This window comes from Saimiri boliviensis, chromosome 7, assembly GCF_048565385.1.
Source record: "Saimiri boliviensis isolate mSaiBol1 chromosome 7, mSaiBol1.pri, whole genome shotgun sequence".
Taxonomy (NCBI): Eukaryota; Metazoa; Chordata; class Mammalia; order Primates; family Cebidae; genus Saimiri; species Saimiri boliviensis.
In genome coordinates, this window is record NC_133455.1 from 25,045,543 (window position 1) to 25,062,948 (window position 17,406).

The 17,406-nt window shown below is 47.6% G+C and overlaps 1 protein-coding gene across 3 annotated transcripts in view; it reads right to left on the reverse strand.

The window, feature by feature from the left end:
* WSCD2 (WSC domain containing 2) overlaps window positions 1–17,406 on the reverse strand; it is a 121,642-nt gene that overhangs the window by 29,672 nt on the left and 74,564 nt on the right. For 2 of the 3 annotated variants that reach the window (XM_039472412.2, XM_039472413.2), the window contains exons 3-5: window positions 16,652–16,766; window positions 12,475–12,659; window positions 3–124 (exon numbers count right to left, since the gene is read on the reverse strand). In XM_039472412.2, the coding sequence (XP_039328346.1) occupies window positions 3–124; window positions 12,475–12,659; window positions 16,652–16,766 (422 nt within the window). The remainder of the gene's footprint in view (window positions 1–2; window positions 125–12,474; window positions 12,660–16,651; window positions 16,767–17,406) is intronic. The other variant, XM_074402284.1, reaches the window with a different exon arrangement.

A 17,406-nucleotide genomic window follows, 5' to 3' on the forward strand; every position in this document is an offset into this window, starting at 1 on the left:
ACCTTCTCTGTGCAGAAGTCCACGCACTTGTCCACAGACATGTTCAGCATGGCAGCTGTCACGGGTAAGGCCAGGGAAAGGTTGTAAGGCCTGCGAAAGCAGCCCCGGAACACTGCACTTCCATCTGAAGAGCCAGAGAGAAGAGGACCAGTCAGATATACAAGGAGTCAGATCTGCTGTGTAAAACCACCTTCTGAAGAAAGCCCAGAGAAGGCAAGAGTCTGGCCTCAGGTCAGAGAGCGAGTCAAAGCAGAGATGGAAAGAGTGGCCATGTGTTCTGTTCTTGAACATGTCTGCTCATAGTCAACAAGCTTGACACACCAAAGAACGTTCTCCTCAACCCTGGCCCCTTTGTCAACAACCCTGGTTGCTGAGATGAGGTTCTTCCTGGGCCACACTATCCCCCTTTTTTGGTCAGACTCCCATGCCTTACTTCCTCATCCCCAATCATGGCACTGCCCCATCCAGGGAAATGATTAAGTGCATGGAGAATTGTTGTAATCTCATCAGGACTGAGTGTTTGAGGACTAAGGGAAGCAAGAGGTCCGGGGCTGTCTTGTCGTTACTCACTACTAACAGGGTTCTCCTCTCCTGCTTATTGCCCTGGGCTTTAGGAGAAAAGTCTTGGGCCTCAGAAGTCCCTACCTACCCAGTATTGAGCACCATGACAAGCTGCAAGGGACTGACATGTCAGCGGGACTCCCTTTAAGAAAATTTAACCCAGAAATCATGCAACTACACAATAAAAAATTTGGAGCCCACTGTCAAATCTTCAATAGAAGTCATCCCCTAAGAAAATATTCAGAGATGCTATCTTAGGCTGGGGCTGCTGAAGCAGAGCCTGAGACAAATGTTTTATTGAAGGCATGCTCTCAGATAAAGAAATCGGAGAGGCAGGACCTGACAGAGCTAACTGAGGATGTGACCTCAGCTGGGCCCCACCTCCATCCTGGTCTCACAGTGGGAACCAGGAGGGTGCTCTGGATGGGAAACTGCACCGCAGACCCGGCTCCACCTTACGGAAAGGAGGCTGGCTTGCATTGGCCTGTCCATCCTAGCCTCCAAGGTCAGTCAGCTTTTAGCTGTGGGCTGTCCCCCAGGGTGGGGCATAACTTCCTGGGAGGGGCCACTTGCTCCTGATGGGCCCAAGGCTATTTTTCAGAGAAGGGGGCTGATGTGAGTCATTGATTGCCACCAACAGTCACCACAGTAAAGAGGACTCTGGTGGGCGCCTATAGCATCCACTGCAGACGTACAAAAAGGTTTATCAATGAGGATGTTCACTGCAGCATTTTAAAAATTAACCAGCGAAGGAGTAGAAACAAGCTAGGTGTCCAGCACTGAGATAACTAGGCTAGGAATGTCTGGAATGACAGCACACAATGGAATTGTATTGAAAGTGGAATTCCATTGAAAGAAATGGTGTTAGAGGATATTTTAGCCAGATGAAGATGTTTTTAAGACATGAAGTTAAATAAAAACAGAATATAAAATTCTACATGTTATAAAATACCAATTTTGTAAAAAAAAAATTAATCTCTAGAGATGATACCAGCATGTTAATAACCGTGATGTCCCTGGAAAGTAGGTGTGATGGATAAATGTTACGTATCAATTTAGCTAGGTCATGGCGCCAAGTTGTTTGGTGAAATATTGGTCTAGATGTTGCTCTGAAGGTATTTTATGCATGTGATTGACATCTATCATTAGTTGAATTTAAGTAGAGGAAATTACCCTTGATAATGTGGGTGAGCCTCGTCCAATCAGTTGAGGGCCTTAAAAGCAATCCTAAGGCTTCCTGGAGAAGAAGGAATTCCGTCTCAGGACTGCAGCATTAACTCCTGCCTGAGTTTCCAGTCTGCTAGCCTGCCATACGAATTTTGAACTTGTCAGCTCCCACAATCACGTGAGCCAATTTCTTTAAAATAATTGTCTCAGTATATCTATTCACATATCCTATTGGTTTCAGTCCTATTGGTTCTGTTTCCGTGGAGAACTCTGACCAATCCAATAGGATTATAGGTAATTTTTATTTCCATCTCTTTGTAAAACTCTTTCCTTTTTTCTACAATGAATATGTATTTTATGTAATAAAGACAAATTTTAAAAAGTGAAGCCAAGTCAGGGAGATTGCTTGAGGCCAGGTGTTCAAGACCAACCTGGCCAACACAGTGAGACTCCATCTTTATTAAAACCATTTTTTAAATGTGGCCACTGTTAAATCTTTTGAAAGGCTTGTGATATACATTTAAAATTGGGTTCAGTTATTTCTCAAATTCCAAGTTGTAGATACCCTTCCAGAAGTACAGCCATCCACATGAAACAAAGGGCATTGCTAACACGGAGTGATCAAAACCACCAGCCCAAGAATGGGCCCCATTTATTGAGTCCCTATTATGTGTCATCTGCTCTGCTGAGCATTTCAGAAACATCAGCTCATGTCACCTTCTTGAACATCCCGCAAGGTTCGTCATAAACTCTCATTTTACAGATGAGAGAAACAGGGCTTGGAGAGAAGATGTTGCAAGACAAATCTAAGGACCCATCATTTGCAGAAACTTACTGAGGCTCATCTCAGAATCAAAATATTAGCTAGCCCTTGGAAAAAAGCAAAGCAAGTTACAAAAACCATATGTCTCTCTATAGCGGTGTCTGGGTCTATCTAGAATATAAAAGCGCTTTTTAGCATACACATATATATGTATATTTATGTACAGAGAAGAGGATATGGAATAACTCCCTGAGCAGAAGGGTGAGGGGAGGGTGTTTATGAGTGATAACTTTTTATTTTAGCCACCAAAGGCACCCTAGTGATTCTTTCTACCACATGGCGCCTGGTAGCCTGAAGTTGCTCATTGCAGTGGCAAGTCAAGAAAACTAAGAGGACATTAGGAATTTGATTAAATGGCTGATTTCCAGGGCATGCCCCAGACTCCTGCTATTTTAGCTGTCTGGGTCTCTGGCTTTATCCTGGTGAGACAAATGACAGTGGTAGTGGTGACGGTGCCAGGGTGCTGCTGATCTGCTGTATGGTCCCTCCAGGCCTCAGTGTCCCCACATATAAATGAGGACTAGGAGTTAGACTATGCAGTAACTCTCTTGCCTACTACCCTGGGAACATTCAAAGAAGTGTGGGAACACCTTGGATGACCCCAGTGGTTTGAGGCCACTGGCACTTGAAGGGCTGAGGGCGGAAATGTGCATGCCTGTTTTGTATACGACAGCTCTTCAGCACCTAAACAAGCACGTGCCACATCCCAAATGCTACTAGTGCCCGGTAGAGAAACACTGAACACTCTTCCATCTTGTGGCCTGGGGTGCTGAGAGGGATGCCCTGTAAGGTCACCCAGAGGATGATGTTCATTGAATGTGCCATACAAGGTAAGGGGAGGGAGGGAAGTGGAGATGTACACACACACACACACACACACACACACACACACACACGGTGTGGGGAGGGAGGGAAGTGGAGATGTACACACACACACACACACACACACGGTGTGGGGAGGGAGGGAAGTGGAGATGTATACACACACGTGTGTGTGTGTGTGTGTGTGTGTGTGTGTGTGTATGTGTGTGACACCAAGTTTTCCTTTGCCATTCAGGCTGGAGTGCAGTGGTGTGACATTGGCTCACCGCAACCTGCAACTCCCGAGTTTAAGTGATTCTCCTGCCTCAGCCTTCTGAGTAGCTGGAATTATAGGCGTGCACCACCACACCTAGCTAATTTTTCTATTTTTAGTAGAGACGAGGTTTCACCATGTTGGCCAGGCTGGTCTGGAATTCCTGACCTCAAGTGATCTGCTTGCCTCAGTCTCCCAAAGTGCTGGGATTACAGGCATGAGCCAGTACACCCTCCTGGGAGGTGAGCATTTGAGCTAAAGATTTATGCCAATGAGGCAGGAAGTCCCAAGTACTGTGGATGCACCCTCACTTAACTAGAAAACTCAGGCCACTGGGCAATGAGATGCAGCTTTCCCTCTCTCTTCTTCCACTCCACTTGCATTTACTGAGTTCCTGCTGATGCTGGGCTCCATGCTGGGAACTCTGGGTCCATTCAGTTCTCACAGCAGCCATGGACAGTAGATGCTATGGGTACCTCCATCTCACAGATGAGAAAACTGAGGTGGCTCGGGAAGGCTTGCTGGCTTCCAGTGTTACAGAGCTGGCCAACAGCACAGTGAGATCAAAGGCAGGTTTTCTGTCTCCAAAGTCTGTGCTTCTTCCAATAATAATGATACCATTATGAATACATGCTTACATTACTATAATGTTGGCCAGGTGCAGTGGCTCACACCTGTAATCCCAACACTTGAAGAGGTCAGGGCAGGAGGATCCCTTGAGCCCAGGAATTTGAGACCAGCCTGAGCCTTATAGCAAGACCCCATCACTACAAATAATTTTTTTAAAAAATTGGCTATGTGTGGTGGCACACGCCTGTAGTCCCAGCTACTTAGGAGGCTGATATGGAAGAGTTGCTTGAGCCTAGGCAGTTGATGCTGTAGTGAGCCATGATCATGCCACCACACTCTAGCCTGGTTGGCAGAGTGAGATCTTGTCTTAAAAAAATTATTTGATATTGTGATCATTATTGCTACCATGTACTGATTGTGTGGTATGTGCTGGAAAGTAGGCTGAGCTGTTCACACACGTGGTCTCAATGAACTCTCCCATTCATCCTGGTCGTATGGGGCTTCCCATTTTTACAGATGAGGAAACTCAAGGCTTAGAGGACTGAACCTGCTTGATGCAGGTCACCCAGTTTGCAAAAGTCAGTCTGATATCTTTGATATTTAGCAAGTGCTAGGCTTTGTGTAAACACTTGATATATCTTATGCGATGGAACCCTCCTAACCCTTAGCAGGAAGATCTTATTCTCTCCATTATAAAGAAGAGAAAACAGGTGCAGAGGGGCAAGTGACTTGCCCAAGGCCATACAGCTGACAAGCGGCAGTGTCTGGATTCCAGCCTAGGAATGTCTGAATTCCAAGTCTGTGCTCTCCTGGGCTGTCCCTTTTTAAAAAGCCATCCCTGGCTTTAGCATTTCACAACAGTGGGACATTGATTTTCTCTCCCCCACCCTTCGTGTCCACTCTGCTTTTGACCACAGATCATTCAGAAAGTCATCAGGGCTGCCACTATGAGGTCACCTGACACTGGAGTCTGATTCTTCTTTTAGCATCCTCAGATGTCCAGATCTTGACCCTGGGTCTCTAGAAGCAACTTCAAATTGTTAGTCTGCCTTTTCCCCCACCAGAATCCTATTTGAGGGACCATAGTGAAATCCCCCCTGGGTCATAAGCTGGAGCTGAGGCTTGCTAAAGATAGTATTTTGAGGGTTGGGGCCAACAGAGGCCCCTTTGGGGCTAGGGCAGTCCTGGGTACCCTTGTAGGGATCCCAAGCCCACCAGCTCTTATCCTGTAATGTGGGTCCTTTCTTGAGTCCCACCCCACCACCCTGGTGGGGTCTGAGGCCCCAAACACAGCACTATATTGGGAAGATACAGTCGTGTCTGAAGAGGTGAGTGGTGTTTGGGCATGTGGGTGTGGATGTGTCTGTCTGTGCATTAATGGGGGGCAGGAGAGGCTGTGTGAGGGCAGTTGTGGGTCTGGCTGCAGTGAGATTGGGCAGTGGGACATGACCCTGAATGAGTGTCTATTGCTGTGCACACAGTGCTCGTCCATGTATGAGAGGGTGTGAGTGATGATGTGTGCATCTCGTGTGTATGGGTGGCTGTGTTCATGCCAGTGTGAGTGCAGATCAACCTATCTGGGCATGTGGATGCCAAGCTCTGAGAATGCAAATGTGACCCTGTAGACTATGTTTGTTTACACACAGTGGTTGTACATATGGGGGAACATAGGAGTCTGTGGCCCTCTGCATTTGACTGTGCGCTTCTGTCGATAACTGGTGTGGTTGTGCATCAGATCAACCTCTAGGAGGGTGATCTTACCATGAGGTGTTTGTGCACGTGGAGACAATAACCCTAGGGGCTCTCTCTGGGTTGCCTGGCAACCAGCTGGCTGAGAGGAGGGCTCCTTTTCTCCTAGTAGAGGATGAGGCTGGGCTTCAGCCAGTCTCTCATGAGCCCAGCTCAATGCCACCAGGTGTTTGACATTTCCCAACCATCCCCCACAACAGCCGGCATCTAGGTTCAGATAAAAAATATTTCTTTCCCCAGTGCAAGGGGAAATGCACCATAGGAAGAGAGAGTAACTGGGCCGGCAGGTCCCTCTGATGGAGTCCAAAGAGCACTAGGGACCCTCGCACCTGGTGCCCACAGCCAGGGACACTGCTGGTGTCCGTCCCAGTTGTTTGCATCACAGTGGATCTCATATACAAGTCATCTCTGTATGGGACTGTGTACATCTGACTGTGGGCATGTGCAAGCTGAAGCAAGCCCAGGGTGGTCTTTGGGGTCCTTTGCCCTCAGGAGTCACTTGTGCATCTTTATGAACATTGCTCCAAATAATTGAATGCACTGGGGCATCCCTCAGGGCCTGTGGGTGGCACACATGCATCTTCCTTTAGGCTTCCTTGACCAAATACTCTTGCCAGGTTTCAGGCTCTGGTGTAATAGTGTCTTCCTAATAACCAACCCTTCCTAAATAATAACAGTGATTGCAATAGTAACAGCTGTTTACTCTATGTCATTATTGCGAAGTGTGTTGTGCATATTATATCTCAATTAATCCTCACAGCAACCTATGAGGTGGACAATACTATTACCCTATTTTATAGGTAGAGACCCTGAAACCTGGCAAGATTCAAGTACTTTTCCAGGTCACACAGTTAGTAGGGCTGGGATTTGACTCCAATCTTGTTTGACATCACATCCTAGTTTCCCATCTCTTTACCATCCTGAAGAAGGTCTGTCAAATTTTAACAAGTTGGGCTCCAGAGACCCCTCATGCCAGCTACCTGAATTTCCCAGAAATCCTCCCAGGCCTCACAGTGGGAGTCCAAGGATTGCAAAAGCCCATGCCCCACATTCTGACAATGTCAGCTCTGCATTGCCAGGCTAGCTGGGATGGTACATGACCTCAGCAGCTTGGGATTTTTACTAGCAAGAAGCAAGCAGAGCAACTGTTCATCAACTTCCTTTGCTGGGGGCAGATGAAGAACACCCTGGAACCAGCTGCAAGTGTCTCTGAAGTCCTATCATGTCTTTGTGCTGGAGCTTCACAAAAATGAGGTAAATGTCACCAGGTATCAGCTTAGAGGCAGCCGTGGAAGAGTTCTCCTTGGTTTGAAAGAAGCCACCACCCCCTGGGTAATTAGGCCAAGCTCCACTGCATTAAAGATGCTGGTGAGGGGGAAAGGCAGTGAGCTGGAAGCTGTTAACAGCTACCTAGCTACCTATAATCAGAGAGAGATTGAATTACACAAAGAGCCTAACTGTCCAAAGAGAATTTAAACCAGCTATTTTTAGACATTACCAAAGGCTCCTATGGGCTGTTGGAAATTCAAATCGCTTGAATTGGATGTTTCTTGGAGTGAACTGGGGAGCTTCCATTAGAAAGAAGCTACTCTGTAACAGGCACTGTGCTAGGTGCTTTCTAGAATTTATCTCACTTGGTGGCCACAGAAATTGTGAAAGATTGGCATTGTCTTTGTTTTATAGATGAGGCACCTGATGCCTGGAAAGAACAAGTGGCTTGGCCTAAGTCAATACAGCCGTTCAGCGCGAGAGTTGGGTCAGAAACTCTGTATGCCTGATTCTAAAACCTGCATTGTTCCCATGGTGCTGTCCGTGGGAGAGAATTGGTTTGCTCTCCCACATTTGGCTCTCAGGCAAATGGGAATCTTTGCTGATCATCTGAGGGTTCCCCTCCGCAGAAGTAGTTGAAATGGAGTATCAGTGAGCATAAAGCAAAGCACTGCACAAAATTCTCCTTCTAACTTTGGGAGACAGAAAATTGCCAGAATTAACAACAGTACACAAAATTCACCATGTAAATTGTGAACCATAAATAAGGTATCTATTTTTTCAGTGATAGTGTAAGCTTCATAATGTCTTAAGCTAGGAAGGAAAAAACGGGAGGAAAAAAGTATAGATCCCTAGGAGAGGCTGATTTGCCATCAGCGGGGTTTTAGGCAGTGCTAAAGGGTGGTCAGCACCATGGACAGCCACCCATGGGCCTGAGGAGCCACGTTCAGTGTATTTCTGATGAACTTTGTAACTTAAATATTGCAAGAATCTTTCAGGCAAATGAAATTTCTTGCAACAGCCCATAAAGCCATAATGTTATCAAATCACCAGCAGGTCTCTACCCCTGGGAGGAGAGCTACGCTTGCCGACACATTTAGCAAACTGCTGTGAAAAATGTAATCTGACCAAGAAGGAAGTCCATTTCTCAGTTCTTTTGTAACAGGGGCAGAGTCCACGTGCCCGAGAGTCTGTGTCAAGGCAGAATAGCAGGGTGCCTGCAGACATTTGCTCTGCTAACCTTTTAATGCTCTCACTATTGTGGGAGCATTCCATCACCTCAGAAACATGTAGGCTGGCACCCTGTGCGAGGCAGATGCCCCACCAGAGTGGTGCTTGGGAAATAATAAGCTTCCTTTAGATCTCTCTAGTCATTAAGAGTTCTGTGCCACTGCTCAGGAAAACACAATTAGGACATAGTGTTAATACCAACTAACGACTCTACAAATGAAATCTGGTTTCCACCATAGCTGTTTGCTGGAGCGTTCGCTCATTTCTCTTGCCTGATGTAATACATGCCAGAATTGTGTGCCAGTGACTTGGAAGACATCCCTTTCTGACTTATTTGTGTACAAAGCAAATCCTAGGCACAATCCTAGGAAATCGAAGATGCCACTGAGTCAGAGCAGAGACATTGCAGATTTCATATTGCCTAGAGTCTAGAAACAAGGTGGAAGGAGGGATCAGGGGACAGGGAAGGAAGATGAGCTGGAGCCGAGGAATTTCCCCCAAAGAGAGAAGATGGGGTTCTGAACCAAATTTCAAGGTCAGGGTGTCTACAACACTGTAGCAAGCGGGTACCCTAACTGGGATTCAGGGACCTGGGTTCCAGCCCATGCTTAGTCCCCAAGAGGCATAGTAGCCTTGGAAAAACCATGCCTGCCAATCATTTTCTGTAATAGGCACCTGGCTTTTGCACACTCTTCTCTTTGCCTACTTTTTCTCCTGCTCCTTGGTGATTTGTCTTGAATCTGGGTATCCTCCCCTTCACCAGGCAACAACCTATGCATCTTTCAAGGCTCTCATCAAATGTCCCCTCCTTTATCGAGCTGCCTCCCCCACTTATGGAGCTTCCCCCAGTGCTGTTTAATGTAGCCATTTCTATTCTTTGAGCCTTAGTTTTTACAAATGTAAAATGCAGACATCAGTGAGAAAGGTGTTTCCAACATAGCATTCAACACATGACCTTTGCTGACTCTGAACTTTTGAGCATGATTTAGAACACATGGCTGTCCCTTTCACCTGGAATCCTCTTAGAATGAGATTCAGCTCAAAAGTTGCTCCCTTGGCTCTTGAAGACAGAGCCCGCATAGCCCTCTGGGTCTCTGTTCAACCAATACTACTGGTATCAAGTCTGCACAAAATTATCCTTCTAACACATAGTTGAACCAATCCCATTACTATCAGGTCTGTTGCCCCATGAGATGGCAAGCTCGTTGAGGTCAGGCATTGTGCTTTACTAACCACTGAGCCTCTCCATACCTCATCAAGTGTTTTGGTTCAATGAAGGGTCCCAGTGCTCTCTTTGTATACCATGTTGCCAACTGGATTTGAAACATGTCCTCTTGGACATAATACAAAAATTCTATTCTCAGATGGTACAAAGCACCACCCAAATAATTGTGCCACACAGAAGGGGGCAGGTGAGGGGTGCAGTAGTATTCCTGCCTGCAGTGTCTCCCCTGCCCCCCAGCTTGCCCATGGTCAGTGAAAGTGTTATTATATAATACAAGGTGATCACAGCAGCGTGTGTGTGTGTGTGTGTCTGAATGTGTGTGTGTGTGTGTGTCTGTGTGTGTGTGTGTGTATGAGAGAGAGAGAGAGAGAGACAGAGAGAGAGAGAGAGAGATAAAGAGGGGAGCAAAGTGAGGGAGAGAAAGAAGAGAGAGGTGGAGAGGAGAGGGGGCGAGAGGAGAGAAAGATATTGAGAGAGAGTGTCCAGGTTATTCAGCCAACCTGAACATTAACCAATAGGAGGTCTGTCTAGTGTCTGGCTAATGACATACACAATCCAATTCTTGTTATCTAGCTCAGCTTCATACACTAGGATGTGTTAGTGGTAGCAGCTTTCTCTCTAAATATCCCTGACTTTAAGGTCATCTTTTCAGATGGTCCAAATGTTGCTATCAAAATAACATAAATATTGACATAAAGGTGATTGATTATGAAGGTGATAAATCTTTCACCAAGTTAAAAACTCATAACATTAGCAGCCAAACCAGAAACCCACTCTATGGACAGTCTCTGGCCTGTATTTCACGTACTACCTCTGCCCTCTACCCTCTGCCCTCCTAGGCCTTCATTTCAGAACTGAGGTGACTATGGGGATGTAGAAGTTGCAGTCCATTTAGAAAAACCAGCCAGTCTGCAAATTGACAGCATGTTTGACCCTACTGCACAGCAGTATATTTCTGGAGCTTCAGAAATATAAGATTTGAGGCCGGGCATGATGGCTCATGCCTGTAACCCCAGCACTTTGGGAGGCTAAGGTGGGTGGATCACAAGGTCAGGAGTTTGAGACCAGCCTAGCTGACGTAGTGAAACCCTGTCTCTACTAAAAATACAAAAAATTAGCCAGGTGTGGTGGTGGGCACCCGTAATCTCAGCTACTCATGAGGCTGAGGCAGAAGAATTGCTTGAATACAGGATGCAGAGGTTGCAGTGAGCTGAGATCATCCCACTGCACTCCAGCCTGTGTGACAATGTGAGACTCCATCTCTCTCAGAGACAGAGAGAGATGAAATTCTCATAGTAGAGGCCCTTGCATTTCATGTCACACTCTGCATGTCTGTGTGTGTGTGTGTGTATGTGTGTGTGTATGTGTGTGTGTGTGTATATATATATATATATATATATATATATATATATATATATACATATATATATGGAAAGAGAGAGAGATGGAGTCAAACAGACTCATTGTTTGCTTGAAAATGTATTCAATGTTTCAAGCAAACAAACAATGAGTTTCTATAAACGATGAAATTCACATGGAAGAGGCCTTTCTCTGCAAACAGACTAGCTGTTAACTTTCTGCTAAAGCCACCTGGGTGGGCAGGACTACATTCTGGACAAGATCCACAGAGTCTCAAAATGTGGTTTGTGGACCAGCATCCTGGCATCACCTGGGAGCTCCTTAAAAATGCGGCATCTCACTGGACCTGCTGAATTAGAATCTGCGTTTTTATGAGATCTCCTAGGGGAACTCTGAGGCACATGCAAATCTGGAAGCACTGGCCAGAGGGCTAGAGAAGCAGTTGTGGATTTCTGCTTCTGTCTCTGGACTGCATGGGAGGTCTAACCTCCGGAAAGGTCAGTCCCCCCATCTTTCATCAAACCCATTAGCTTTTCTCACAGGTCTTAAGGTCATTCGGAATTAGGCGATGTGACCTTGCACTGGTTGGGGATAATGAACGATAGTAACGACCTGAAAAGGCTGTAGGGAAGTTAAGTGAAATCAGGTCTGTAATTGGCTTAGGACAGTGCCTGGCGTGCAGCAGATTATTGATACATAGTTATTAGCTGTTATTAAACGTTCTTCTCCAGTCCCCAGGAGGGGACAATAATGGGACAATGCCCACAGACAAAGAGCCATCTCTGTCCTCTTATTCACCCCCTCCTTCTCTTGGTTTGGAAACTGGAGAGATTTTCCAACAAGACTCAAACCAGAAGCATGAATAAGCCAGGATGAATTCTCTCTTCGAAAGCATCAAAGGCTCCAGAGTTGGTTTAAACTCTCTGCTGCTTACAAGCTTTGTGACACTGAGAACTCAGTTTTCTCATCTGTAAAATGGGAATAAGTAAACAATAGTACCTGTGTCAAGGGTCACTGTGAAGATTAGATGTGCTATTCTATATGAGGCATGGAGAAAAGGACAAAGTGTTTGCTATTGTCATTACCATCATCATCACTGTTAGAGACAATCTGCTCTGCGAAAATCAGGATGGGAAGGCAAGGCCCAGGCTCCAACTCAGTTTCAGAAGGAGGAAGACTGGTGAGATTGAGGGATGCAACTGATACCAGGGGCAGCTCAGAGTAGTGGGAGGGAGAGAGAATCACATGCGGGACTATTCAAAGGAGATGGGGCAGAGGGCTCTGCGAGGGACTGGGAGAGGCGAGGCTGGGGCAGGATGGTGGTGGCACTGGAGTGATGGGGAGCCATGGAGGGTGCAGGGCGGACAGGCGGGACTCTTAACTTGGGTGGGCAAGGACTGCAGCCGAGGGATGAGCGGCAGAGAGGGGCAGGGCAGACTCACGTACACCTGCGGGCTGACTCCTGGGCCAGCTGCAGCCGGTAGACGGAGAGGTGGTTGGCGCCGCCGCACACGCTGCCTCTCTCGCCCTTGCACTCCATGTCGCACTCTGCCTCGCTCACGTTCGCCGCCTGGATCTTGTGGCCACAGTAGCACTCGGCGCCGAACTCCAGCCCGGCATACAGGTAACCCCTGGGGGAGGCTGCTGTCAAGCAGGGTGGCTGCCACCATGGAGACCCCAAGACCGGGAGACTCAGTGTGGAGACCTGGGGGATGGGAGGGCTCTGGGGACCAGGAGATCCCGGGGGAAGTGGGGAGACTGCCGATGGGAGGTGGGGGCAACTGGGAGGGCCCCAGGGGACAGGAGAGACCTCAGGGGACAGGAGACCTACCCATTATGGAGACCTGGGAGATGAGGGCTTTCAGGAGACAGGAGGACCCCAAAGAAATGAGATTAGGGAGGTAGCACATGGGAAAACCCTGGAAAGAGGGCAGGGGGGACCCTGAGGTGGGCAGGGAGACTCTCAGATCTGTGAGACAGGCATGTTCCATGGGGGAGGGGGATAGGGGTCTGGGATAAGGAGACCCCAAAAGGAGTCAGGGAGGCTACAGAGTTAGCCTTGCAGGGGGGCAGTGTGGAGGCAGGAAAGCCAGGAAAGAATATAGGTAGGCCCCTAGAGGACAGGGAGACCCAGGGAGGGGACAGGAACACCAAGGGACCATCCAGCAGCCTTCACCTCCACCTTTCTATACCTACCCACAAAGACACACCATGTCCATATTCACACTCTCCTGTGCACACCTGCACTTGGAGATTCACACACATCCCAGATCCTGTGGCCTTCCACACCCCACTCTCTTTCTTGCTCTTCCCTGTCTGGAAACCTGAGACATTCATCTCTCCAGAGTGCAGCTCCTTTACTCCTGGAAACGTCACCCAGGAATGGTGCCTCCTTGTCCCATGAGAGGAGCTAGGGTGAGGGAAGGAGGCGCAGGGTGCTCATCAAGGAGGCAGGGACTCTCACACCCCTTTGAGGAGGACAAAAATGGGCTCACACATTCAGCCAAGGAAAAAAATCCTCAAACTAAAAATCCGGGCACTGCAAGGTTTTCAAGTTTTTTTTTTTTTTTTTTTTTTTGCAATTTTTCATAGTGATGGAATCCTTTACTAAAAAGGGCTCTTAGTGGCTACCCCACTCTGTAAACCAGGCTTCCCCAAACTACGGCCCGCGGGCCTCATGCGGCCCCCTGGGGCCATTTATCCAGCCCCCCCGCCGCACTTCAGGAAGGCGCACCTCTTTCATTGGTGGTCAGTGAGAGGAGCACAGTATGTGGCGGCCCTCCAACGGTCTGAGGGACAGTGAACTGGCCCCCTGTGTAAAAAGTTTGGGGACGCCTGCTGTAAACAAATGAAAAGAGCATTGCTTGCTCTGGCTCCAGGAATAGGAAAAACAAAAGTTTGAGACGGCAGAGAACTGAGGTGCAGGGGAACCCATAAAAGAGGCTTGAGGGGGTACTTTTGCTCTTCTGCCATGGGAGGGCACAGCAGCAAGACACCATCTTTGAAGCAGAGAGTGGGCACTCACCAGATGCCAAATCTATTGGCCCCTTGATCTTGGACTTCCCAGCCTCTAGGACTGTAAGCAATAAATTTCTGTTGCATATAAATTACCCAGTCTAAGGCATCTTGGTCTAACAGCCCAAACGGACTAAGATGCCCACCAGCCTTCTGCTGGAGGATGCTGGAGGTCAATTCTGCTGAAGTCACGGGCTTTCTGATCTTTAAACATGCTGAGTTCAGTCCTCCTCAAGGCCTTTGTCCTGGCTGTTTCTCTGCCTGAAGCACTCTTCCTCTGCTTTTTACCTTCCAGGTCTGGGCTCAGTCATCTTCCCAGAGATTCCTTCACTGACTACGCCACCGAATGCTACCCTTCACGCCGGGCACCATCCCAACACTCCGTTTTAGTTTCTTCCAGCTCTCATCACTTTTGAAATGATCTTAGTGATTTCTAATGTATTTTGTAAATTGCCTGCCTTTTTCTCTAGAATACAATCTCCAGGAGGGCGGTGACCCTGTGGTCTTGCCCACCTATCCTGGGACCATGCCTGGCATATGAGACATGATTAATACGCATTCACGGAATGAATGTAGACCCCTTCCTTGATAGACACCCTGAAGTGACTCCCCATTGCCCTCCAGGTCAAATCTGGATGCTTTAGTTGGCTCTCAAGGCCCCGTTTCACTGGGCTTTTGGCACCTCTGTGGCTTCCCCTGCTGACACTCTCTTTGTACCTTCTGAGCACTCCCATGCTGCCTACGTGAGGACCCTGAGTGAGTATATTTCAGGAGTCCTGGCCTTTGAGCATGCTGCTATTTCTGCCCTACCTAGAAAACTCCTACTCATCCTTCAAAACCCAGCTTATGGTCTCACCTCAATAACTCTTCCTGTACCCTCTTCATGGAGCCCTCCATCCCTTCCATCTTCTTGACTTTCCTGCACTTTGCAAAGCACATCCACCCCAGCACCCATGATACATAATGTCTCTGTGGAATGTGGCTCATAACATTGCTATCTGATAGGGGCCTTGTGAAGTTGAGGAGTTAATATTTGCAAAATGCTCAGACAGTGCCTGGCACAGAGCAAGCGCTTTTTAACTATTGTAAGCTGTTGTTATTCTACTGCCCACGCCTATTGTTCATGCCTCCATCTCCCCATCCAGATGGGAAACCCCCCTGAGGACAGGGCTGTGGGTGGCTCATCTCTGCATCTCCAGCACCTGGAATCAGGTCCGGCACCCATGGGCAGTCAGCAAATATTTGCTGAACCAAACGGAATTACATGAGTAGCTCTGAGTCATCTTGGCTGTTATCTTCTCTGAAAAGTATTTCCTTTCACCCCAGGCAGCTTAGCCCTGGTCTGCATGTCTAACTGTCTGTGATTCTTCCATCTTATCTGACTGTGTTATCCCTCTCTGTTTACACGTTTGTCTCCCCGTGCAGGCTGTGAGTTCTTTAAGGCCAGGAGCTGTGTGGACTCCACCTCTGTTTCCTCTGCTCCCCTACCCCCAAGTTTGACAGATAACTTACTGACTTCATATTACCAAAGACTTGGAATCCTTTTCAAGTTGGAGCTGGTCCTGGGCTGAGGATTTTAATAGAGGGCTCCCCAGGCAGTTGATTATAAAGGGGACAGTGTTTCCTAATCAAGAACAGCAGGAAGAGCCTCTCAGTGGCCATCCACTTGCCCATTTCCACACCAGGCATGCAGCTGAGGTTGGCAGAACTAGTGACCATCAGAGGCAGCTGGCTGGAGCCTGGAGGTAAGCATATGAGAGCCTCTTCATGAGCTACTCTAAGGTCAAGGGGCCCAAGAAAGAAGGAGAGAAGCTCAGCTCAGCCCCCTAGTGCCCCCAGGGGTTTTGTCCCTGTTCACCAGGCCTCTGGGGACTTGTCCACTCTCAAAATGTCAACTAAGTATAATGTCCCGCCCCCTACTCCCAGTGCATGTCAAAAAATCATCATCATCTTAGATTGGAAAATACTGTCTGAACAGGTGAGTGTCTCTCTCTCAGAGAAAAATAAGGAGTTTATATTTTGGCAAACCATTAGATGCCCCACCTTACCCTTCATGTGGACATCTTACAAGCTTCATGCTTACAGCCCTCATCTGCACACACATGCGCACACCTAATGATGCATTTTTAAGTTGTGTGCAATTCTTCACAGCCTTGCATGCTCTCAACACAGTGTTGAACATTCAACAAATACAATCAGACACCTACACACACAAGCACAATTCTGGGCCCGTGTACACATTTTTACAAAGACTCCTGCATATATGGCCACTATTAAAGATCATTGCATGTTGGCATTAAGCTCACAAACACAACTAGCTGACCCTGTACCCTGTATGCTCTAAAATTGTTCCTAGACACAACGTGACACAGTTGCACAGTCACAACCTCTCGTAGACCAACTCTCAAACAGTCCCCAGTTGTGTGCATGTGCACATACACACAATGCACACACACACAACGCACACACACCCTTGCATCACCCCTTTCCTTGTGGTCAAGTGTTTACCCTTCAACACACCCTCCCATAGCAGGGCAAAGAATACCAAGGGCAGCAGTCTGAGAAGGAAGGGCCTGAAATGGACAAGTCTGGGGTGCTGGGACCCTACCGTTCAGCACAGTTGTCCTGGCAACGGAAGATGGTCATCTTTTTGTAGTCAAAAAAGGACACTCCTCGAAGGGCCCGACTCTGGGTGTCATCCAGGTAGCAGCCGATGTACTTGGCTTTGGGGAAAGGAAAAAGTCAGAGGTGGCTGGGGACAAAGCTGTAAGGGTTAAAGGAGGAAACCTCACCAATGTGTCTCTGGTTATGTGACCCTGCTGACCTTTGAATGTCAAGCCCTTCCTTTGGGCAGAAATGAGAGACTGAAAGTCATTTGTCTTGGCAGAACCTGGTCTAATCAGGGCAGTGGAGACCAACACAGAGGAGGGAACCCTTCTGTGGGCTGCAGCCAAGCCCTCGAGGTCACCTGGTGAACCCAAGCCAAGGCCACTCCCTAAGTACCAAATAGAGCTTCCCATTTCTTGCATTGAGACAGCTCTAAAAGGCTCAACATTTGACAACATGTCACCATTTCTACAAGCTGCCTTATGGCATTTATTTTTCCCTGGAAAGCACCCTGGACTTGGCTATCTCAAGATCTAGGTCCTCATTTCACTTTGGTTACTTCCTAGCATGGACCTGTTAAGTTTAAGCCAGTTACCCTCTCAGAGACCCAGTTTTACTTGAATCAGGAACAAAAATAACAATCTAGTGAGGTTAAAATGGAATGATTGATGTAAAAGTTTCTACCATAGTGCGTTGCATAGGATAAGCATCAAATTAAGGTGAGTAGAGTAAGAAACTGACCGTTCACAGTGCTGT